The sequence below is a fragment of the Brachyhypopomus gauderio genome, chromosome 16 (assembly GCF_052324685.1).
Source record: "Brachyhypopomus gauderio isolate BG-103 chromosome 16, BGAUD_0.2, whole genome shotgun sequence".
NCBI classification, from domain to species: domain Eukaryota; kingdom Metazoa; phylum Chordata; class Actinopteri; order Gymnotiformes; family Hypopomidae; genus Brachyhypopomus; species Brachyhypopomus gauderio.
In genome coordinates, this window is record NC_135226.1 from 16,334,348 (window position 1) to 16,358,853 (window position 24,506).

A 24,506-nucleotide genomic window follows, 5' to 3' on the forward strand; every position below is an offset into this window, starting at 1 on the left:
TTTTTTAAACACACATTAATCAGACACTTGCTTGCACACTTGCACATAGTTTATTGAACAGGAATGTGTTGTTGCATGTGTATCACTTAGCCAAAGACTCACAAAGACGAGCACGGGACAGAACCAACTCACACAATATATATTTAACACATAACGAGCACCATGTGCAACACATTATACTGAAGAGACGGATTAACACATGCACAAACAACCACACCCACAGGAAGTACATATATGGCAATACACATATGCAGACCAAATTAACACACGGCCAAAGGGAGTGGTCTGGGGCTGTACCGTGACACCTGTATTTTCCTAAATACCAGTTTTTTTGCATTTGACTGTGCTTATGAACATGTTTGAAATATGAATTTTAACATGCCTGTAGATAACTACAGAAAACACCTCTACCACATCTACCTCAATGGGACAGGATCACATCTACTATGGGAATTGAGGTCTGCTATACCACTGTTTTTTCTTTATTGTAAAATGTTTTACAATAACCTTAACCTTATGTTTCCGATACTGTTGTATCCTTTCTCCAAACTGTAACACAGGTATTATCTGTTGGTTGGTTGTAACCTACAGAATCTATTTACATCCCTGACTTTTACTTCAAAAATCTGAGAAACTTTTGACCTGTGACCTGCTGTGCCCAACTTTTCCAACTTGTACATGAGTTTAAAAGGTGCTTTGCGTAGCATTAAAAAAAAAAAAGTGTGAACCCTAATGGCTGAATTCACAGAGATATGTGTTTAACACAAAGGCAAAGCACCTGAACAGAGGTGTGAGTAAAGTTAAAATAAAATCCCAGTGTAGAGTGTAACTGAACATTACAGTTAGTGCAGCTCATTCCTGACATTGAATACCCTAATCATGCCTTTAATAGTTCGCTTCACTAAGGACACAGTAACTCTTATGATATTACGTCATTATCTAATCACTAGGGAAGAGCCTAGTTTGTTCTAATAAAGCACTATAGTACAAAAATGAAAACATTAAATTATCATTTACATAATGATAATTTTATGACAATGGTGAGCAGGTTATGTAATTTTATGACATTAAGCTTCAAGATGATGGGTTATTCTTTTTTACTCCTGTCATGTATGAATAATGGAAAGGTTTTTTTGTTATTTTGCTTGGCAGCATTGTGGTATTTTAAAAGCCAGTGTTTTATCATAATGATGATTATTATTATAATTTAACTAATAGAATATTTGTGCTGATTCCTTTGCTTATTTGTCTACTCAGGGCTGGTCAACCAAGCATTCGGTGCTGAATTTCACATTTCTGCGATGTCTGCAGCATAATGGTGAGCAGGAAAATGTATCGCTCGGTGCTACATTTCACCCACTCACTACTGCCTGTGCACGTACCTTCTCACTTCAAAAGAGGAGAGAGGGAGAGGGAGGGAAATCGAGAGAGAGAGAGAGAGAGAGTGTGTGTGTGTGTGTGTGTGTGTGTGTGTGTGTGTGTGTGTGTGTGTGTGTGTGCGTGCGTGCATGTGTGTGTGTGTGTGCGCGCATGTGACAGAGGGAGAGAGCGGAAGGGAGTGTGGGAGGGAGACGGAGATGAAGCAAACGGAGGCAGCAGCAACACTGGACCCTCAAACAGAAGATTCTTAAACCTCAGGATTTGTAACGCAGGGCTCTCCACCCCACCTCCCTCCCCACCTCCCCTCCCAAACCCTCCCAAGCAGAATTCGCCTGGGGAATGCCTAATTAAATAGCGACGGAAAATAGCCAAGCGGAGCAGGGAATCACCATTTGGTGTGTCTGAGGAGGGTGGCTGTTTTGACAGGCAAACGCAGAGATGCTTCTGTAATCAGATTCAGCTGGAGAGCGTTCGAACTGCAGGCGAATCCTCTCTCTTTCATGACAGAGGCTGCATCACATCGCCCGTGTCCATAACTGAATTCTTGCTTCTTTGCTCTCTGTTTATCCTTTCTTACTCAAACATTTTTTCTTCTTTGAGTTGCAAGCAGAGAATCTGCCACACTTGAATCTCCAGAATGGTTGATAAAGGCACGAGGTAAGCAGTCTGTTTTTATCCAGATTTGTTCTGCATGGGAAACTGGGTGAAACAAATTTGGTTTCTATTTCTTTTTCTTGGTATATCTGTGTGACTGAAGAAAAGGCACATTGTACATTGCAGGTACATTGTGTTTTAAAATTCTATGTACATTTGCGTACAATCTTTGATTTCTTTCCCCGTTTTCAATTTTTCCTTCATTTGGGTATCCTCTTGTGAGACTTCTGCTCACTAGGGCTTTTGATGTCAGCCTAAGTATCAAGCCTTGTTTTGACTTTGCTGGTCACTACTTCTCTATCGACATTTCTCCAATAGAATGGCCTAAATTGCTCCAAGCTCTCTAACGAGGAAGTAGGCTATATGCCATATTTCTGATCTCAGCAGTGTAATGAGGTAATTATCCTTTTACAGTAATACCAAATCTCTCCACAAAGACTGCACAGAATACTATAAAATATCAACAACAGCTGGAGAGGAATTCCCCAGTGACCTTGTGATGGATCCTTCCATCAGAAAGGCATCTGGCTATTAACTCTGTCTGAATACAAGAACATTATAGCCAACCACATGGTAGGGGGAGGCATGATGCAGTTCTCCTACAACAACTTTTATTTGCTTTTTCCATTTATTTATGTTTATTTTTTAAGATCATTGTCTTGCAGACACAGACTTTCTGAGACCACTCAAGGTTTGTCCTGTTTTGTGTATGAGTTAGATCTCATATCCAAACCAGCAACTAACCTGGGTGTTATCCTACAGCCAGACCCATGGAAGTTTGCTATCACAGTAATACAAAAACAAAATTCTTTATTACCAATATTTTATCATAGCATTACCACAGTACAGAGATGAGCTTTGGCACTGTTAGGGCTATTTAGTTTTGAAAGATTTAAATGTCATTAACCCTTAGGATGGCACAGAGGTCTTTAATGTAAAATGCATGAAGTAACTCACTTGTCAGTATGCTTTTTAATGCATTTCCTAAAGGCTTTAATGTTGATTTTACTTTAATCAGGAACTTTAAAAGTTCACTTTCACTACCTAGATTTTTATATATTGTTTGATTTATTATTAATAAAAGCTGTTATTTTATCCCAGTTACACTTTCTCACTTGGTTTTGTTGCTCTTTTTGGCCAGCATTCATACATGCTACGTTTAACCCCAAAGAAATAAGACATATATTTATTTACTTGTTTAAACCTCAATTCTCTTGGTTAGCCAGTGTTTCTTGGTTAGCATTTCAATGCTTTGTTACAGGGACATCTGAATTCTCTTGGTAAATAAATTGGTTGAAGCTTTGGTGTAATATGCAGACATTAGCACTGAGATCAAAGCATTGAGGTGGAGTTTCTAGAGGACATGCATGAAACTAATTGTCATTGTACATGTAGATTTGCTAAACAACAAAAAATATTATTGTACTATAAATTGAGATTTCCCTATTTTCAAAGTAGAAGGCAATTTGTGCAATTACATCTCTGGTTTGTGTCAACTGTAGTGATGGTGACCCTCTGGTGAACCCTTCACCACCAGACACAATGTCCTGCATTTGAATGTGAGCTAGCTATGTCTGGGCATGGATAGAAAAAAATACATACATTTAAAGAAAGTATTGGGTATTTATAATTTTTGGTAAATATATTAATATTCTCTTTCTTTGGAAACCTGGTATGCTACACAATTATTTTTTCTATCTCTACACAAACTCACACACGTGTGTGTTCGTGTGTGTGTGTGTGTGTGTTTAGAGTCATGTGTGAAGATCTGTATGCACACAGGTGGCTGCGGAAGATGAAAAATTGCTTAACACAATATTAATGAGGTGCTTAAACAACCTCATGCATTTGAAGATATTAATTTGTAGATATTATCCTTATCTTTAAAACAACAGCATGTTTCCCCCATCTCACCTATATTGTATTGAAACGTTTTGATGTGATGATCTTTCGTATCTTTTCACACTTCATTAAAATAACTTAAAAAATAAAAATGTGTCCTAAGTGTTAGCCAGTATGGAATGCTGTGGCTGTACACTAGTTGTTAGTTATACACTGAAATGAACCGATCAGGTGGGCAATCACCTCACACACCTGTGAGATCTTTAGCTCGTATGATCAGGAAAGTGCAAGCAGGCCCTTTTATTCATTAGATATTACATGTGGTGAGTCTAAAACCTATTTCTTATGCTCCAGCAACTTTGCTGGAAAGTGCTTTTTCTGTCACAAGGCACACAGAAGTAACAGATGGCTTCACAAGCTGTTACATGGCTGTTTTATATTGTGGAAACTCTGGTCCAATTCCAATTGTAAAATAAGACTCAAGATTCATTCACTCCCCAAAACCTCCACTTGATTAAAAAATGTTTTGTGTTGTGGGGTTTAAAGTTTACGTTTCTAAATATTGCTGCTTCAGTTTTGTCCTTGTGTGCTACCATGTTCCTGCTTGAGAATAAATGACAGGACTACTGAAGCCCCTTTAATACATACACTGGAAGAAGAGGATCAAGAGTTAATTTTAAATTTGGTTAAGACCGAGCTACTGTGGTAGGTGGAGAATAGGTTGATCTCATCTTTAAGCCACTAATGAGAGATCTTCATAGAGCTTAAGCTAGGTCTTCACTGTGAACACAGCACAGCAAACATTGTTCTGCAGATCTGATTTCAGCTGCAGGAATCTGGAACTGAAACATACATCATAGAATGTTGGACAAATTGATTTTTTTTTATTGAAAAAGAAGCAACATTTTTTTTCCTGTTTGCAATATGATTACACACCACAGTAAATGTCCATGTACCTTGAATGGAATGGATAGATTTTCCTGAATGGAATGGATAGAAGTTCTCTTTACATGAGGAAATGTCTTTAGGAGTCATCTTGTTGACTAGGCCGTCCAATGATGTGGTGGAAGGTCACACATTGACGTTCTGGGGTGACAGACTGGACATAAATAAATATACTCTAATTTACCCCATGACCCCTGCAATGAGATGAAGTCACTGAAGCTGTCATGTGCCAGGAGGTATCACAATAAGTGGCCTCAATGTAGGAGACTTACTATCTGACTAGTATATTACCATGCTCCACCTGCACACAGACATTTCTAGTGTCTTGTTATCCTGAATGCTAGCCATTGCCCCGTTTTAATCTGTGCTGTGCTACGGCTAAATGCCGTAAATGTAAATGCTGCATAAAGCATGTTTGGCTCTACATGCTGATGTGGGCACCCGCAGTTTTAAGCCTTTGTCCAACACACAGCTTATTCTGACCAAAGATTACTAGTTGTTTGTGTTGGGAGTGCATAGGTTCACTATGTACAGTTTTAAGGGATTCAAACATGCAATGGACTGTTTATCTGCACTTTGTCCAGCGTATTTATTTAGTCATTATGTCTACAAATATAATGGGAAGTAAGGACATGTCTAACGTAACTTCAGTGGTCTCAAGCTGTCAGCAGTGTGTTGGCTTTTTTTTGCTACTGTATATGTCTCTTAGCACGCTTTTTTTTTTTTACCTCATTGTATTGGCAAATGCAAGTACAAAGTAGCAGAGAATCTAAGAATGCTGTTTGCCACTGATTTGATGAATGGTATTCCATTTTGTGCTGTTTAAGACTTCTTGACCCTTTCTCATCCTTGATAGAATACCATCTCTAGACTAATGGGAGCTACAACTCTTATCTCACACTGTCCAGAGTTCAACACAATGCTTGCTGCTTTTGGATTACGCATATTGATGCCTATTCAATGGATTAACTGATGGCAGAAGTGTCTCCTTAGTGGTAGTGGCACAAAATACAAATATTTCTAGAGAGTATTTACATATTGTAATGCAATATTGAAAACAACTCTAAATGAACAGGAGCCATGTCTATCTGTGTATAAGTGTGTACATTTTAAGGTCACCAGACTGTTAGCAGGCATCAGTCTTGGCATCTCAAAGTTACACATCGTCAGCAACAAGACAAGACAAAACAAGAGCAAATATGGATCGAGTCAAAACAAGTAAATGTTGTTGGCTCCCCAGGCGTGGTATGAGGATCGGAGTATATATAACCGTCAATAGTTTTATCAAACTGGGACAGCCAGACTCAGTGTTAAAATACATTAGTCAGCAACTCTGGCAGGCATCTTAAAAAAAAAAAAAATTAGTTTTATTTATTTCCTTTTACAGTTTTGTTTATTTACCCTTTGTCTGTCTGTCCTGTTCGATGACCTGAAGGTAGACAATACCCTTGCATAAGAAAAAAACAAAACAGTAATTTTTGCTAAGGTTGTCTAGATCCCCATTCTAGTGTCAGTGTATCCTCTGAGAAATGGATAATCTATTGAATGACCAAATAATGGTATAAGTAACATTAAATTGATTGTAGACTGGAGTAGTATTTGTTGCATTGTCCACAGCCCTGAACAGAAATCATTGTGTAATGTGATAGTAACCCAATGCTGAATCCAAGAAGAACTGACACTGATAAATGTGCTCATTCCTAAACTTGACTTTATCATGGGTGCATGATATGGGAGCACACAGCAATGACACCCCACTGAGCCAATATACGTAATTTAGGCTCATTATTTGGAGTTTAATTAAATATTTGAATCTCAGCCTGGACTATTACCATGGACCTATTCCAATAAGCTTCCATGTCTTCAACATGAAAAGTCTGATTCATAGTGTCTGTGATATATTTCTGCTGTCCAAGAAGGAGGCATCTGAGCTAAATGGGAGTGATTATAAGTCCTGCCTGCATCAGCTGCTTCCACAAACTGAAGATATGATTGGAGAGCAGCTGTGAGGAAGCTATTTAAATAGGACTTTCTAAGGGTGTACTCACACTAGGCACGGTTTGCTGGTTCCGTGCTGGGGCCCGGTTACCCCCCCTCCCCACTCCCCCTCTGGCCTGCACTCACACTGGCTTCATCAAGCCGGCCCGAGCACGCTTACGTCATCACACAACACTATGGAGTTCACGATTCTCTTTTTATTGTATTTTTTGAGTCGTTTTGGGAGTGCAGAAACACGGTGCAAGCACAGATTTATCGATCATTTAACACAACGATTGTCTGTTAATCGTGCTGCACGTGTTAGAAGATTTTTAGAAGACCACAACATTCGCTTTGCCGCTATGACTGTTTAACGTGAGCGTCGCATCACTGACGTCATGTTTGAGTAACGGGAAAATGAACCAATCACACGAGGCACCAAGCGGGCCCGGGCACGGATAGCGCTCACACTAGAAGCGAATCGTGCTCGAGTCCAAGTGAATCGTGCCCTGGGCCACCTCTTCAAGCGGGCCCGAGCACGGTTAACTGATCCGGGCCCGGGCACGGTTGGAGCGATCACACTAGTCAAACGAACCGTGCTTCGGCAGGGAACCGTGCCCGGGCCCGGATCACAGACCCTAGTGTGAGTACGCCCTAAGTGCTTATCATGTCAATGCACAGAGTCATATAACCAGCAGTACATGCATTTGGGTTTGCTCAGTACATTGTGTCAAAAAAAAAAAAACTGAATTAAATAAAAAATGCAGGTGTAAATTGTAGCCAGAAAAATTTCAAACACAATTAATGCACAGTGAAAACATCAAACAATACAGTAAATGAGGAAGATTGTATGTTTTGCAGTTAGTTTCACCATTGCACAGCTGGTAGATTCAGCTTATTCAGTCTCAGAACCCAGTAGATAGATTCTGCCTGTGCATTACGTCTGTATGCACTCATTTAAAAATTCATATACACTTTAAAGTCACTTACTATACGTTCTAAGGCTATTAAAACCCAGGAAAGTGCACTGAAGGTGCTTAAAAGCTTTCTCAAGCCTGTGGTACCTCTTGGGTTTAAATTTATGAAAGCTTTTTTGGGTCCCGTGTTCATGTTAGCATACCATGTAATGGATTTTAGAAAGCAACAGTTAACATGTGTGATGCATTACTTTGTATGCACACATTTGTAGTCCTTTCATGGACTGCATGTTAGCATAAGTCCGATTCGTTAAGTGGGTTTAAAATTGCACTTGGCACACAGGAAATAACATCCTTGGCAGTGAAACATTGGTCTTTATTTCAAAGGCAAGTACATATAAATGGGAATATCATAATTTTTATCATTTTATTATTTGAATCAATGTGGTTTATGTGTAGTTACTTCATGTACAATGATTAAAGAGCCAGGAAATGTAAATTCCCATTCCCATTCAGAACTATCTTATAATTTAGCTTACCTGTTAATTTTCACGGGTAGATAATAATAAAACACACACTCACGCACACTAAGGCAATGATGAACCGGACATGCAGTCTCACACAGCCTGTCATTCTCTGCCATGTAATGCTGATTTTGAGGTTCTCTGCAATTTATTGTGGTTTCTCACCACTGTGAAAACGTAGTGCAGTGGTTCCCAAATGTTTTCACCTCTTTTATAGATGAGCATATATCGAGCCCCCATACTCAGACACACACAGGCACGGTTTTGTCTTCATTTGCCTTGTTTTGCCAAATTACGACTGGGGACACAGAGAAAAGGGATGCGACATTTTATTTTTCACCGCGGGGTTATTTCTCAGACACTGTAGTCAAGATCCTCTGCCAAAAATAGGTTATATTCATTTTAGTTTGTTTCTATTCATTTTATCATTTTAGAGATGTTACTGCCCTATTGTGTATTCCCTAATATATATAAATATAAGAAGTGCTTTATTGTTAGATGTAGCTATACGTAACACCCGCACAACTACAAAGTACAAAGTGGAACGATTTGTTGGTATTCTACACAGCAGTAGGCCTCTAAGAACCAGGGAATCAAAAGCACTGTGACACAGAAGACCACTCAGGTTTTATGGTTCCTCTAGAGATTTGCAAGCAATGCAACTGCCATAATGTTGACACTTTGTGTAAAAATTCTGAAAAGCAGTGGGTGCTGGTAACAAAGGTTACGTGTATTACAGAAAGATATAGAAGGAAACATGATAAAAAACAAAACAGAATAAAATACAGGGGCCGAAGAAGTGCAATAGTGACATTAATCATTAATCACAGGGTAATTAAAAGCTAATCAGAGCAGGTAGGTCTTTACTATCCTCTTTAAATGTGCTAGATTGTCAATAGACCTTAAGTCACTAGGGAAGGATGTGCACAGCTTAGGGCCATAGTACGAAAAGGCTGTCCATCCACTCTGTACTTGACTGGTTGTTATGACCAGCATAGTTCTGTTGTTCTAAGAGCTCTAGCTTTATTCTTATATAACAATGAATTTTACCTTCACAGATAAGAACTCTAAATGTGCCATGTTACAGTTCTCATTTTGCCACTCCCAATAACACAAACATCAGTTTGTGTCTTGGTTCAGCTGCAAAAAATTATGACATGCAGGATTTAATGGCCTCTAGAAAATTAAACAGGGAACTAACAGACCTTTGGCTGCCTGGAGCTAAGGATCCATACAACTGTGTATCACAAGAAAGCTGATTGAAAGCAATGTACCAGTATATTTAATATTTATCCAAGCTCTTAACTTACTGGATCATCTATAGCATTTTATAGCAGGTGATATTATCAAGAATAATTTACAATTTGAGCATTAAAGGGTTAATGGCCTTGAAGCAGCTGAACAGTGGAGACTTGGCAATTGTGTGGCTTGAACCAGCACTATTCTGATTGGTAGAATGCTGGACCTTGGCAGCTGAGCTACCCCTGCCATCCACATGCACAGGCATGTCAAACTTGTTGCACAGATGAATGAGTTCTAAGTACATAATATTTACAGCCACTCGGATAGGACTGGATTTAATATAGAGCTAAAAAACCAAGGGAATTGGTCTAGGGTTGCTGAGTTTATGTTTTTAAAAGAGAATCTTGGTAACAGCTCTTTTAAACAAATGTTGAATAAATTCCTTGTTGAAGTGACTGATTGACAATTCCCAGAATAATACTTGGAAGCTAACCAAATTTGAAAAGGACTGGTGGAAAAAAGTACTTATTAGCATTCATAAATCACTTCAGTGTGTGCTTTAAGGTCTTTAATGTCTATGAGGTCTTTGTGCAAACAATCATTATCATTTCATAATCATAATCATTTCCTATGTTGTACCTAATGCAAAGTAATCCACTACCAAGGAAGTATGCAAAATGTTTCATGATGGAACATGAGATATGTGGTTAATAAACCTACTGATTGTGGGGGGAAAGCAAATGTCTATAAGGCTGGAAAAATGTCATTTACAATGACTTAAACAGTTAAAAACAGTTATTAAACAGTTTGTGTTTTATATGTCATAGCACAAGCATATGTGTAGTGTAGCTTTTTTCCAGTTTCCTGGATTCACTGTTTAATTTGAAGATGGTGCTAAAATTTCTCTGTAGAGCTTTAAAATGGCTAGACACAGACTTGGTTTTTAGTAGGGGAGCAATATTAATCATTTATTAAGTCTCAAGGTGATATGTTTAATTAGGCTGTCACAGGAGGAGACAATGAGAGGAGAAAAAGAGGTAAAGAGGTTTGATTGCAAGTGATTCATGGCACCAAAGTAACCTTGTCATATTTCTGGTAGTATATGTCAACAGATGAAACAGCATCACATCTATTTTTATGTAGTGGTAAATTATCCTGCACTAAAGAATAATTTCAATTCATTTAGAATAGAATAGAGTGAGTTGTTCTATTTCAGTGTTCGGCTTGCTGTACGTTTCACTGATTCCCAGACAGCATGTACCTGTTCTTTTGATTTATTCTTAAACCAGTTAAACCTTACAGACACAAACTACAGACAAGAGAAATCCTGACATATCCTGTGATTGGCATCGGAGGAACTATGCTCCCCAGAATTCCACAGGTCATTCAAGCTCCCCACAATATCGAATGCTCATATTATTATGAGTAGATAGGCTATATATTGCTTTATTCCTACCCTTTGTTGCAAAGTCTCATTTTGCCTTTCAAGCATTTCTACGCCTTTTTGTGCTCTTCTGGCTATGGTTATTGTCTTCACCTGTTATTTTTTTTATCCAAATGACTAAATCTTTGGCAAAATAAAAATGTCTTAATAGTAAGCTAGTCTGAAAAAATAAAAAGCTTTAAAAATAAAAAAGTTGCATTTCATTTCTCATCCAAGAGACTGCATGATCAAGCATGAAAAACCATGAGACTTTTGTTGAGGCTCATCTGAAATGAGTCAGTTATCCACCGTATAAGCCATGACATTATTACTTTCTTCATTTTCATTCAATAATAATTCAGCTCTCAAGATATATTTTATTAATCCTTTGTATTAATGCCCTAGAGCTGTTATTTATTCTGGTTGTCACAATTATGTCAAGGAGCAAACAATAATACAAGGGATTTTCAGTCTGTATCTGGATGTTTATTTTATTCTTTTAAAGAATATCCAGACAATGGCTGCAAACTCTACCTCTTTTGTAAGAGAATTGCTTGGGTGGTGTAGATCACAGATAAGGCCCGCGTTTGAGCATTTACTTGACATGATAGGTTTGCTTTACTATGCAGCATGTGTCTGTTCACACTGTATCATGAGGCATTGATAGAGGAGAATGCAATTAACATCACATTTCCCCCTCATGTTTAAATCTCTCATTCAAGACAAAACACATCAAGATTCCAATGCATTCATTCTGAGCGTAGTTATTAGGCAACAACTGCAATAAAAAAAATAAAGCCTGTACATTCACTTGAGTTTAATGATGTTTATTCTAAAACTTTAAAGTAATTGTACATAAGATTTTTTTCTAGCATCTTTTAGTTTATACATTTTGCAACATAATAATTTGGGACAACTTATTTTCCATCTAAGCAGCATTAGTTCAGTCAGACTGACAGTGAGAACAGTTAAGAACAATGGCATTTCATGGCAAACATTCATGTTTACACCTTTGACAGATCCTGTTCTCATCACATCAAGTACATTTGACTTTACTGGTAGACAATCTGGAAAAAGAACTGCAATTGTTTCACTCTGCAGTTTAATTGTCTGTTTAACACAATATCTGTGTTAAATCAGGAGATAGTCAATTTTATTCTTGAAAACTCTAGTCTTGAATGCGGTTGTTTTTGTGTTTATTCTTGTTAATCAAGAAGAATTAGATTTGCTATCATGAGTAAACATAACAAACATGGAGTGACACATGGGTATCTCAATTGACTGATTTTTAGACTGGTTCAGATATTTTTAACAATTTGCTATACAGAAATAGTGTCTTAGATTAAGCATTTGTATGTCAAGCATATATGTTTGTCCATAATATTTAAGCTCACTGCTATAGACGTGCAGATTTTAATGTCACTATAAAATTTACTAATAGCTTATACAAGTTTAGTGTAGGTGAATTATGCACTGCTTATGCACTGAATTATGCACTGTTATTACAATTTATGATGTCCAATGACATCTCTCATCAGTTTTTCATCAGTCTCTCATGTTTGTGTTTGGCTGAGCCATGAGAGTGATTTCCTATAATAATAATTAACCAACAAACCAAACTCTGGATGCCAGATGTGGGCGTATGAAGATTTTTGTAGTCAGAGGATGAAAAGTCGACCATGTCCTCAAGAGCTTGTGTATGTAATTCCTAACTGTGAAGACATGGAGGAGTGGCCAGATGTTCCCCAGGAACTGTGTCCATGGTTCACCTGAGTCTCCATAACTCTCATGGCCTCCATCTTTTCACTAAAAGCAGGCCTTATTTCCTTATTGCAAAGTCACAAAATCTTCTCCCCATTTATTCAATTCCAGTTTGTTTTATTCAGCTATAGTGTGGAATGCACACTAAATTCATGCAAACCATAGGCTCTATAGTTAAAATGTAATTTAAATTCAAAATTTCTTCACCTGATTGGTCCATGTTCTTGATGAATTGTGATGCTAATTAACTTCAAAAGGGGAAAGTGAATGAATAAGGCTCAAAGTTATGGGATCTACCCAAAGAAATATCTTGAACAGGACTGCAACAGCATACCTTAAACCGTCTGAATACTTTTATCCTCTGAAAGAAATAGCATTGAATTTGTCTGTCACCAGGATGCCTCAAATGTACATTAAACATATTCCACTCAACATCCAATGCCCTAGGGAGCTTAACCAAGAAATTCCATGTAATATCCTTATGTTCATGCTAAAAATAATGTTTTGGTAATGGATTAGTAATTAAACATGCCAAATGCAAGGTTTTGAAGAAATTATATTTTAATTATTGTGAGTTTTTTTGTGGACATGACACTAAATGACCTGGCTCCACTGTGAAAAGTCTGGTCTGAGAGCCAACAGTCCCATGTCAGAGCACATGACTGTACATGCAGGATGTAAGCAAAGTTCAGCTAGTGTGGAGGGGGAAGCCAACTCACAGAAGGACATTATACTGAGTGCAAGATGAGACAGCTAGCCACAGGAAATCAGTGATAAGCTAATGGCATAATGTGTATGATGGGTCAATCAGTTCACCTTTAAGTATATGCCAAAATATGGACATGCTTTCCCTCAGAAAATGCAGTACACAAAATGGCCACATATTTTGACTGTACATGCAGGATGTAAGCATGAGATATGCTACAACTACAGAAAATCTGCCATATTATACTGAAACATTTCCTGGGAATCAGTGTGAGAACTGATTATGAGAACATCCTCCTATTAGTGAGTAAAACAAAGACTATGCACAGGAGTCCAGTGAGATTTCTGGAAACACCAAGGCAAATTTATGGCACCATTACAGTGTAAAAGATAGGAGAGCTAGATAATTGCATCTGAAGTCATTAACTAGACTAGGGCAAATGACACTCTTGTGAAAAGGACTGAATAGACAGTATGAATTGTGCTATCTTCCCTTCCTTTGTTTATCATGTACTTTTCCATGTTTTTAAGGAAAGTGTTATTTCTCATTGTCAGGCATTACTTCTGTTTCTTAATCCAGCAATTTAGGCAAAAGTTCTATACTTTTTTCGAACTTTTTTTCTGTTTTATCATCCATTTTAATTCTGTTCCCTTTCTTATTTGGCTATGGGGCACAAATGATTTATAGCCCTCAGTGCCATTTTTGCTTTATACAAAGTGAATGTATGTGCTCTGAATCATTACCAAATTATCAAGGTGGTTTAACTAAATGTACTGGTGCAGTCTAATTACACTAAAATAAAGTCCAGCTATTTGGTGGGGTAATGATGCATGAAATGGTCACCAAGTGGAATTTCATAGATGTCTTCCGCTTTGGAGGACAGGCTAGAGTGATGATAACTTGTGCTACTCTCTCTCACCACTCCCCTTGTAAACATAGCAGTACATGTTTTTTTTTTTTTTTTTTAACATGTATTTCATGTAAACAGAAATACCAGGATTCTCCTTTATACATAACATCAGGGCTGGCACTAGGGGGTTGCTGGGGGTGGGGGGTGTATTGCCCCCCCCAGATTTCCTCTCTGCATCCCCAGCACAAAGCCCCTCCCCCAAAAACCCCCACCCTATCGCACCCCACATACATATTGGCTTTCAAAATACGATGTCCCCCTTGCTCCCCACCGTGTCAACGCAGTCTAAAACCAGGCCTGCATAACATCAGTGTTATGTAATCAGTATCAATAGGATCTTGTGTATGCCAAAGGGTTTTACTCTGCCAGTGTAACAGACAGAGAATGATGAGGCTTCTTACAATACATATGGCCACTCTTCCAGAAGACTACTTAATTTACTTTGTTGGTTATCTTCTAGGGAGAGCTAAATGATACTTTGATGGGACAGAATTAAAGGTACCAAAACACAGAGCCTTAACTCCTGACCTACAATGCTGCTCAAATCAGTGCAGAGCTGGAATCTTGGAAAGTTGTGAATTGTCTTACCCTGCTAAAGTTTTCAACCAAACACAGATAATTCTGCTAATGAGATTTATCAGTGGACACTCCTTCTATAAACCCAGAACACCTGTAATATTTTGTGCTAAAACTATCAGATAGAAAAATGATTAGAAGTAAGAAGAGAAAATGAAGAGGCCAGAAATCCTTGCAAAGCAACAAGCTAACACTGATAAGTAGGCATTACACAGCTAGTATAATTGTTCAGCACAATGGCACATGGCTGATTTTGCTGTCCAGTGTGAACAGGACTGGTTCACTTTGAGTCTTGGTTCCTCTCAAGGTTTCTTCCACATGCTCTTACGGAGTTTTTTGGTTGGAGTTCGTTCAATTTCTAAATAAAGTTTTTATGACAGGCTTCATGACAGAATAGTGTTCTGACATCATACACTATACAATGTGTGGTATTCTTAGCAATACATGTTGGAACAAATCACCAACAGTTATATAATCTGTTGACCAATGAGTTTGATGCGACACCTAAATGTACAATGTGTCTGTTATGTCTCATCTTCCAATATCAAATATGTCCCCAAGGAGGCTAAATGTGAACCTTAAAATCATTCACATGAGGACACTTGGCATGTCTATAGCTATAGTTTATGAAAGCCATCAGTGAAAGCACAAACATTGTTATGATGTCTTCATCACAAGTAAAACAGTCAGTTGAAATGACAGTGATATTTTTAGTCAAACCTGTTTATTTTAGACCCACATACAGGACAGTCAGTTACTATTCAGGGTGAAGAGAACCCTGTGTACAGATCATTTTGTGACTTGTTGGCTTATTAGCTCTTTAAATCCATTAAGCTCATTAAATTTTGAATACTGATAAAATCAAAATTCTGAAGCTACAGAGAGCTTTATTTTCACAGAGAGCTTTTTATTTTCATTTAAAGGGAATATCAGCATTTTTAATCTGACCTTATTTTTTTCGCAGGGTTTTCAAGAAAGCAAGTCCAAATGGAAAAGTAAGTTATTCAGTCTAATCTATTATTTTCAATCATGCAATGGTAAAATCTCTTATGGAATTAAACCTGTGCCCAATGCGTCTGACCATAGCCAGCCAGTATGAGGTGGGATGTCCCTGGCCACAGGACTAGAATTTCAGCAGATATGCTGAAAAAAAAGGGATTTTACAAATACACTGCCCCATTATAGCACTAACACATCACATGAATGGTGCAATTTGCACAAATGGAATGGTCATTTTGTAGTCAGGATGGTAATTTAATTGTAGTAACATAAAAAAGTAATAATAAAAAACATAATTTAACAAAACTATCCATTGTAGACGTATTAACTAATGCATCGGGTTTTGCACTACTCTTATCTGAGATCTTGATGTGTAATAATATTTGTAAACATATTTCTTGTTGGATTAATCTGTTTTTTTCATCTTCTTTTAAGTTAACTGTGTATCTTGGTAAGAGGGACTTCATTGACCACGTGGATCTTGTTGAGCCTGTTGGTATGCTTTACAACTGAATATGTTTTTACTCATTCCTGCTTTTATGGACATATTTACCTATAAAATTTCTATAAACCCATAAAACCTACTAAGCTTCTAATTTTGGAGCAATTTATTAAATTGGTTCATGTATTCTAGATGCTATCTTACTTAGACTATGTCTGTGGACTGCCCTGTGGGCCTATATTTCAATCCTCTCATCCATTTTGCAGATGGTGTGGTTTTAATTGATCCAGAGTACTTAAAGGAGAGAAAAGGTGAGGAGAAATGTTTACAAACATGCCCCCACTGTATTACATTTAGTATGTTTTCCACCTTGGTGAATCACAGTCCTCTACTATCTTTCAGAGTGGTAATCAAACATTCCCCTGAGCAGGATGAATACTAAGTAGCTCTGGCTTCCTTGTCATTCATCCACAGTTTTTGTAACGCTGACATGTGCCTTCCGCTATGGGCGGGAGGACCTAGATGTTCTTGGCTTGACATTTCGAAAGGACCTCTTTGTGGCCAATATACAGGCATTCCCTCCTGTGCCTGAGGAGAAAAAAAGCCTGACACGTCTACAAGAGCGACTCATTAAAAAACTGGGAGAGCACGCTTACCCGTTCACCTTTGAGGTTAATTCCTAGCCACTGTATTATTCATTACACATGCTGTTCATGATGTTATGATGCAAAGCATTCGTTTTATACATGTAAGTGACACCTTGGATGACATTTTAATGGATTTTGTGGATTTTCTGGACAGATACCACCCAATTTACCCTGTTCTGTCACGCTGCAACCTGGACCAGAAGACACGGGCAAGGTGTGTTTCCAGAGTCATAAATAACAACACACTTTCATTTTGTGAGTTCTTCTAAGAGCTTATATGCAACACTAATGTAAAATAAAATTTTCCTTCCTTTCGAATCTGCAAAGGCCTGTGGGGTTGATTTTGAAGTCAAAGCTTTCTGTGCTGAAAATGTGGAAGAGAAGATCCACAAAAGGTACAGAGAGTTTGTGCAGTTTTATCACGCCTCAGAAGACATCTCAGATGTTTACATATCTAGATGTTTGTTCTGACACCTTATTGGGACTGGTAATGAGCACTATTACTTGGACCGAATTTGGATATTCATTTTAAAAGTATTTAGTGTTCAGTTTGAGAAATATTTGAATAAAACCATGGAATTAAGGGTAAAAATAAACTAACAGACTAATATTATAGCAATAATATGACAGGAATATTTTAAAATGTCTGTTCTGTATAGCACAACGAGTTGCCACCACTCATGTCATCCTGTAGTTCACCTCATCGAGTAGGTAACGTATAGGACCAGTAACCCCAAGGTTATGGATTTGACTCCCAGGGTGCACTCACACTGTTGTGCTGATAACAGTCCAAGTCACTCTGAATTAGAATGTCTGCTTTGTGTCATGTAGTGTAACTGGTAACACTAACCTCAAAGCGCATGAAGGCCATTCACTGCAATGACTTTTTTGCTTTCAAATCCCTGTAACAAACAACAGCATAATTACTGAAAACACATGTTATATGGTGAATGTTAATCTCTACTGTTTTCATGATAAAGGTGAAATGCTGGTGAAATGCTTCCTTAATAATTAAACTGATTAATTTCCCATAGCTGCCGTATGGCAGCTTGAATGTCACAGCTTTGTTTTTGTTATCATGTATATGCTGTATATAATTGTAGGTCTCTTTCTTGGCACAGGAATTCAGTGCGTCTAATCATCAGAAAAGTGCAGTATGCTCCAGAAAAGCCAGGTCCACAGCCAATGGCAGAGACAACAAGGCAGTTCCTTATGTCTGACAAACCCTTACACTTGGAGGCTTCCTTGGACAAAGAGGTGACTGGCGCCTTCACTGACCAGGGCTGGAACCACAACAGCACACATCTTCTTTTACATCTGTTTCTGAAGCTCATTTGTGCTACAGAATTTGGTATTTTTTCCTGTCATAACTAATAGCTTCCTACCATTTACTAAGTAACTACTTAAGTTAAGATAAGTTAGATATAAGGTGTGTTATACTAGGGAAACCATAACATTTTTCAGTGTAGGAAAACTTCAGGACTGGGGCTGAGAGCCACTGACTTCTGAACCACCACCTGGTGGTTGAAGTAGGGTGTTACATTTGAAATAATACAGATTATCCTATGATTAGCCAATATTTAGCATTCACAGGTATTAGCTTGATTATCCATTAAAAAATAATCTAATTTGTAATGGTGAATACAGAAATTACATACACAGAATGAGAAAAATGGTTTCTGACACATGACAGATAACATGAAATGGAACTTGAGATTTGTAATTATTTTATATTTTTGTTCCTTTAATTTGTTCCCCACATCATTCAGATTTACTACCACGGTGAGCCAATTAGTGTTAATGTTCATGTCACGAACAACACAAACAAGACTGTGAAGAAAATGAAGATCTCAGGTTTTTAAACAATACACCCTGATTTTAAAAACAGTGTTCTTTTTGGAAATACCATATGACTACACACTCCCACCTTCATGTTACAGTGCGTCAATATGCAGATATTTGTCTCTTCAACAACGCTCAGTACAAGTGTCCAGTGGCAACCGAGGAATCCGAGTATGTATGCATTAATGTAATATGAAGTAATACAGTGAAAGTTACATCAATGTGTGAATAATTCCTTTCACTCTGTGGCTTTCTAGTGACATTGTGGCTCCAAGTGCCACATTCTGTAAAGTGTATACTCTCACTCCCTTCCTTGCTAATAATCGGGAGAAGCGAGGTTTAGCCCTTGATGGAAAACTCAAACATGAAGACACAAACCTGGCCTCAAGTACATTGTGAGTACACTCTCAAAAGGGAGTCAATTTAAATATATTTCATGTATGGTGGCAAAATAGCAAGGTTCTCTTGCAATAATGCCCTGTTTTCTCATTGTCTTGTCAAGGTTACGAGAGGGTGCCAATAAGGAGATTCTGGGCATCATTGTGTCTTATAAAGTCAAAGTGAAGCTGGTTGTGTCTCGTGGTGGGTAAGTCTCAAATTGTAATCGGTTAGGTGATTTCAAAATAAATCCTTTGCTTCATTGTTTTAACACATGTTTACACAGTAGTATTCATAAGGTTTATGAAGATATAGACATAGCATAGAGGCATGATAGTCTAAGGCTTTATAGACTGGTTTTGTCATTTTAGATGCAGAACTGTTAACTGAATGAGTAAGTGTGGAAAACAGAAAACACAGCTTTTAAAAAGGCTTATTGTAAAATCAAAAAAGAAAAGAAAAAGAAGAAAAGCATGTTTTTCATTGAAATTATGTTGAAATCATTTTTGGTTGCTCTCTGTGTAGCATGATTATACTTGTCCTTTCAAAGCCAGAAAACTGAAAACTGTGCATTTTGACAGTTTTGTGCTTTTCAAACCAACAACGGACCTCCATAATTGCACTGCAGAATTATAGTGTGTTGCTAAATTAAAAACAGGGGGAAAGATGGGATGCACCCTGAAGAGTGCTGAACACAAAGCAAACATTCAGAGAACCTGGAGAGATGTCTTAAAACTTGAAATATTGAGCAATATTGCATTTTTTTCTTCTCAGGCTCCTTGGAGACCTTGCCTCCAGGTACAGAAATGTAGCTTTTGTAACTGGGTTTATTGTCTGTGTGTATTGCTATTTAGACGCGGTTTGAGGTGAAGACAATGATTGGGAGGAGGGGGAGGGTTGGATTACACAGCATGTTGAGGGAACTATTGTGATGGAGGGAAGTGAAACTGGTAAACAACAGTATTCAACAGGAAGAGAGTAGAGGAAATTAAGTGTAATTTATATAATTCAAAATGTCAAAATTGCCAAAAAAAACATGAAAGATCATATTGTGTTTATTGTTTCGTAGATAGCTCTGGTGATGTGGGGATTGTTTTTATGGGTTTCATTGGGTTTTATGGTATAAACCCAGTGAAAACTCAATGTAAACTTATTTTAGTAAGTTTAACTCTGTGCAATTACAGCCATAATGGTCACAGTGGAATAGTCTGTGCTGTCTGAGAGTCCTTGTAAAACACACGAAAATTAAACTGATTCTTGATTGAATTCTTATATTGTCCCATCCCTAGTCAACTTTTCATTTTTAAACATGGGTACTTGAATGTAAAGCAAGAATCTTAAAACTTAAAACTTTTATAGACAAAATGATAGAAAACACACTTTTTAAATTGAAATGAAAAGATTTTGCTTATTTTATTGAATATGAACAAGAAAATGAATTATATCTTGTTTTCTGAGATCTTTTCTGAGATGGAGTTATTAGGCAGGGTGGAATGCTAATTCAAGAATTCCAAAAAAATATATGGCATAGCCAAATAATTAGTGCTTTTTTATAGAAGTGAGAGAACTTTCTTTAGAACTTAAATCTGCTGATCACCTGTACATCTGTAGGTCCATGTCTGAATGATTAATTTCCTAACTGTGCTTTTATTTTGTTTGTTTATTCTAGTGATGTTGCAGTAGAGCTACCCTTCACACTAATGCACCCTAAACCTGTGGAGGAATCTATCTACAGAGATGGTATGTGTCTTAATATATTCATTTGAACTGACATAATGTGATTACTTAATGAAGTAATATATGACTCAGTAGTGTGCTGTCTAAAGGTATATAGGAGGTTTAGTATTTTTAATGGGGTATATTGTTCAGGAAGGGAGTGCATTGGTTGCATAACTCATTACATGCCTAAACATTAAATAAGAAAATAATAAGCATGGAGTTGATGGGTTAAAATTCCTTGAAATGTTTATACTTTGCTGCACACTTGTCATATCTATGCTTCCTGTTTCCTGTTGCCACCAAGATCAAGATATTATTTCCTACTAAATCCAGCTAGCAATGTTTGACTGTCATGTTCTGACATCACTTGCCACTTCTTCCTTCTTTTAAAATTATTACATGCTTATCCTAATCCCCAATAGTTATTAATGGTTATTAGGGATTATCCTAATGGTTATCCTAATGGTTCTAACCATTATCTTAATGGCTCTAATCAGGATCGTTGCAGCAAATTCTGGACCCTGTACACTCTCAATGTCAGTGGGCCCCTATAAATGCCAGTAAACGAGGCACATGAGCAAAATGGGCCCCTCTCCCTACTGGGTAGTTAGGTCCACTCCCCCCCCCCCACTACTACGCCCATGGCTCTAATGCCCATTGGCTACGTATATGTAGTTCCTTTCTATGCTTTCAGTACAAACCAGGTGCCTCACCCCTCTTCCTTGTTTTGGAGATTAACATTAAGAAGCCGTTTTTGCGTAAATTAATCCCTCAGTTAGCCACCTAACTTGTTTACCACAACATTTTCTGAATTGTGCATGCAGTTCTACATTAATGTCTTGCCTAATGCCTCCCAAGCCTCTTAACCAGTGCATCTGTTTGGAAGACTCATCAGAGTACACTAATCCTTAATGTCCTATTGTATAGATTAACCTATGCTAATGTCCCATTGTATAGATTAACCTATGCTAGACTGCTGAATGGTCTCTCTAGATTATGTAGACAGCATCAGTACCCACAAAGCCCTCTAAACAAAGCGATGTGGTGGTAAACTTTTAATAATTTTATACAGTACAGTAAGCATTAGTGGCCTTGCTATTAAGCTCTGTCTGCCACCCAGCAGTTACCTTCTGTTGTCTCTTTTTTTGTCAGCCCCAGAAAATGATGCACCCATTGATACAAACCTGATTGAGTTTGACACGCAGTAAGTCCAGTTCCTTGCAGTTGCGACATCACTGTTGGTCAGTGGTATTCAAACGTGGACGTCAAATCCAAATCTAATCTTGGATTTTGTAATCCTTTGTAGTTGATCGAATGATTAATGTCACTATTTTACCACTTTGTCATCACACCTGACTTTTAGGTAAATGTGGAATGTAGAAACTTTGTAGGACCTGGGCCTTGAGGCCTTTGATTTGAATACGTCTGCTGTGAAGTGTTTTGTGAAATTTAAACCAAAAAGGCTTTGGTTAAACATTTCTTATGACAGAGCACTGTTTATAGATTCATGGTTTGTCAACAGCAATTTTACCCCATATTTTTCCAGAATAATTTATATTTTAAAAATTGATTGAATATGGTCATAATGCCTTTTTGAGGCTTATAATGTAACACCATTTGACCGTTTTTCTCATATTTCACTGTACAAAACTGTAAAATATGTAATTCATGTGTAAAGATACTCCTCCAGTCTCCTCTAATGTACTGTACATTTCATCTCCAATTATCTGCGTTTCTCCTAGTGACGATGACATCATCTTTGAAGACTTTGCAAGGCAGCGATTAATTGGGGCAAAAGATGACAAAGATGAGGATGAGGAAGGTACAGATTCGCCCAAGCTGAATGACAGATAGATGAAGAAGAGGAACTTTCTGCTGTGTCACACCATTAGGGGTCCAGTGGAAACCCCCTTGGAGAGCAACCTGAAATCTGGGACACCCTTTAACACACTCACTGTGGTGCCGTTGTTGTGTTCCTGTTTACATAAGTCCTCTCCATACTGAAAGGGTATTAAAAATGTAAAAGTTTTAAAAACAAGACCTTGTTGTCAGTACATTTAGCAGGTGAGATTTACAGTTCCCTGGCCACCTACAGAGTGCCTATGATGTTTTAAGGGTATTTACATGGTACAAGAAACAATGTTTCATCATGTTTAAACTGAACTTCGGTGGTAGCATGCCTTTGTTATTAGTTTATTTTCTATGTTCTTCTTTCCATTAGAACAGACAAAGTATTTTAGTGACCATAACTTTGTATTTAAATATATTTAAAGTATGTCTGTTCTGAACACTGTGCAAGGAAACTGAATTGTTATTCTTAATGTGAACACTGTCAAAACTGGCATCCTTTAATGGACAGTCCTAATCTGAACAAATGCAGCTGAACCTGAAACAGGCAAAAACTGATGCACATTTCTTCTCTAACTGCTCCACAACCTACCAAAACCTTTCAAACTAGAATGAGTTCTTGACAGTTACTCCATACAACATATTACTGTTCACAAGTTAAAGCTCTTAATGATGACGAGGACTTTTTTTTAGCCTGCTCAAAATGCATTCCTGATAAAATGACTGCACTGTAATACGTCATTGTAGTCCTATTTTGAATAATACTATATTAGTGTGCTGCTTTAAGTAAGATTCAAGTAAATAGAGTCGTACAACTTCCCTGCTGAATATTACACATTATTGGCTCCTTTTATGGTTAACAAGAAAATCTTATTAAAGACCCAAATACTGTTAAATGCAAAAGTGTTTTTCAGACCACAGACCACCATAAAGCCTCAATTTAGATTACCACATTACATTTACAATTGTTATTCAAGGGCCTCTGTACTTACAGGTCCAAAAACATCTAAAGACAACGTAAAGAGGGTTTTCTTTGGGCACTGGTCTTACAATATAATCAGAAAGGTATAATAGTCCTATACAAATTCAGAGAAATTAGAGATTCCTTTTCTTGACATTACATAATAAATTATTATAGGACAAACCATGCAAATCCCCTACTTGTGATGGTAGAACTATATATGTGATGGAATTTTACTAGATTAACTTTATGAATGAGGCCTTGATTTTCTGCATGAAATGTTGATATTTTGTATGTTTTCAGAATGAAATTGTTTTTAAAAACACAAAGACAGATATTGTTTGATAGATTGTCCAATGAATTAAAACCTGGAATATTATAGGACTCATTATTTGGGAAAACTAATTTAATACAAAATGCACTGGAAAAACAAGATAAATGGATAAAGTGTTCATACCATATGAAGATAAAGTAAACTATATATTAAATATACGTTATGTTGGATATATTAAAATGTGTATCTTCTTGAAATGCTGAAGTATGTTTTGATTATGCATGCTGTATTTGTGAACCTTGTCCACCAGCTAGACAGGATGGTCTGTTAGAAGATTTCAATTTAGTCGGTTGAAGCTCTTGCTATTTACCTCTTTCTACCAGCAGATGGCACTGGGACCTTAAATGTATTTTACTCCGAATTACATGGGTTTGCAGGACATCAATTCAGTTCACTCTATACAACAGTCACGTCACACTTAATACAATAACAAAGAGTAAAGGTTTTTAAACCTTTAGACAATAGACATCACAATACAG

The 24,506-nt window shown here is 37.4% G+C and overlaps 1 protein-coding gene across 2 annotated transcripts; it reads left to right on the plus strand.

The window, feature by feature from the left end:
* The first annotated feature begins 121 nt into the window (after window positions 1-121).
* arrb1 (arrestin, beta 1) lies at window positions 122-24,232 on the plus strand. Of its 2 annotated transcripts, XM_076977400.1 has the most exons (18): window positions 122-458; window positions 1,258-1,318; window positions 1,981-2,037; window positions 15,822-15,852; window positions 16,292-16,352; window positions 16,565-16,609; window positions 16,773-16,969; window positions 17,100-17,159; window positions 17,273-17,340; window positions 18,067-18,202; window positions 18,715-18,799; window positions 18,886-18,958; window positions 19,045-19,182; window positions 19,290-19,373; window positions 19,940-19,963; window positions 20,835-20,905; window positions 22,037-22,088; window positions 22,627-24,232. In XM_076977400.1, exons 3-18 carry the CDS (start codon window positions 2,018-2,020, stop codon window positions 22,736-22,738), a joined length of 1,257 nt encoding a protein of 418 aa, XP_076833515.1. In that variant the 5' UTR covers window positions 122-458; window positions 1,258-1,318; window positions 1,981-2,017; the 3' UTR covers window positions 22,739-24,232. The 2 variants fall into 2 exon arrangements, with proteins under 2 accessions (XP_076833515.1, XP_076833514.1); XM_076977399.1 differs by lacking the exons at window positions 122-458; window positions 1,258-1,318 and having other exon boundaries at window positions 1,444-2,037.
* The last annotated feature ends 274 nt before the right edge of the window (window positions 24,233-24,506 follow it).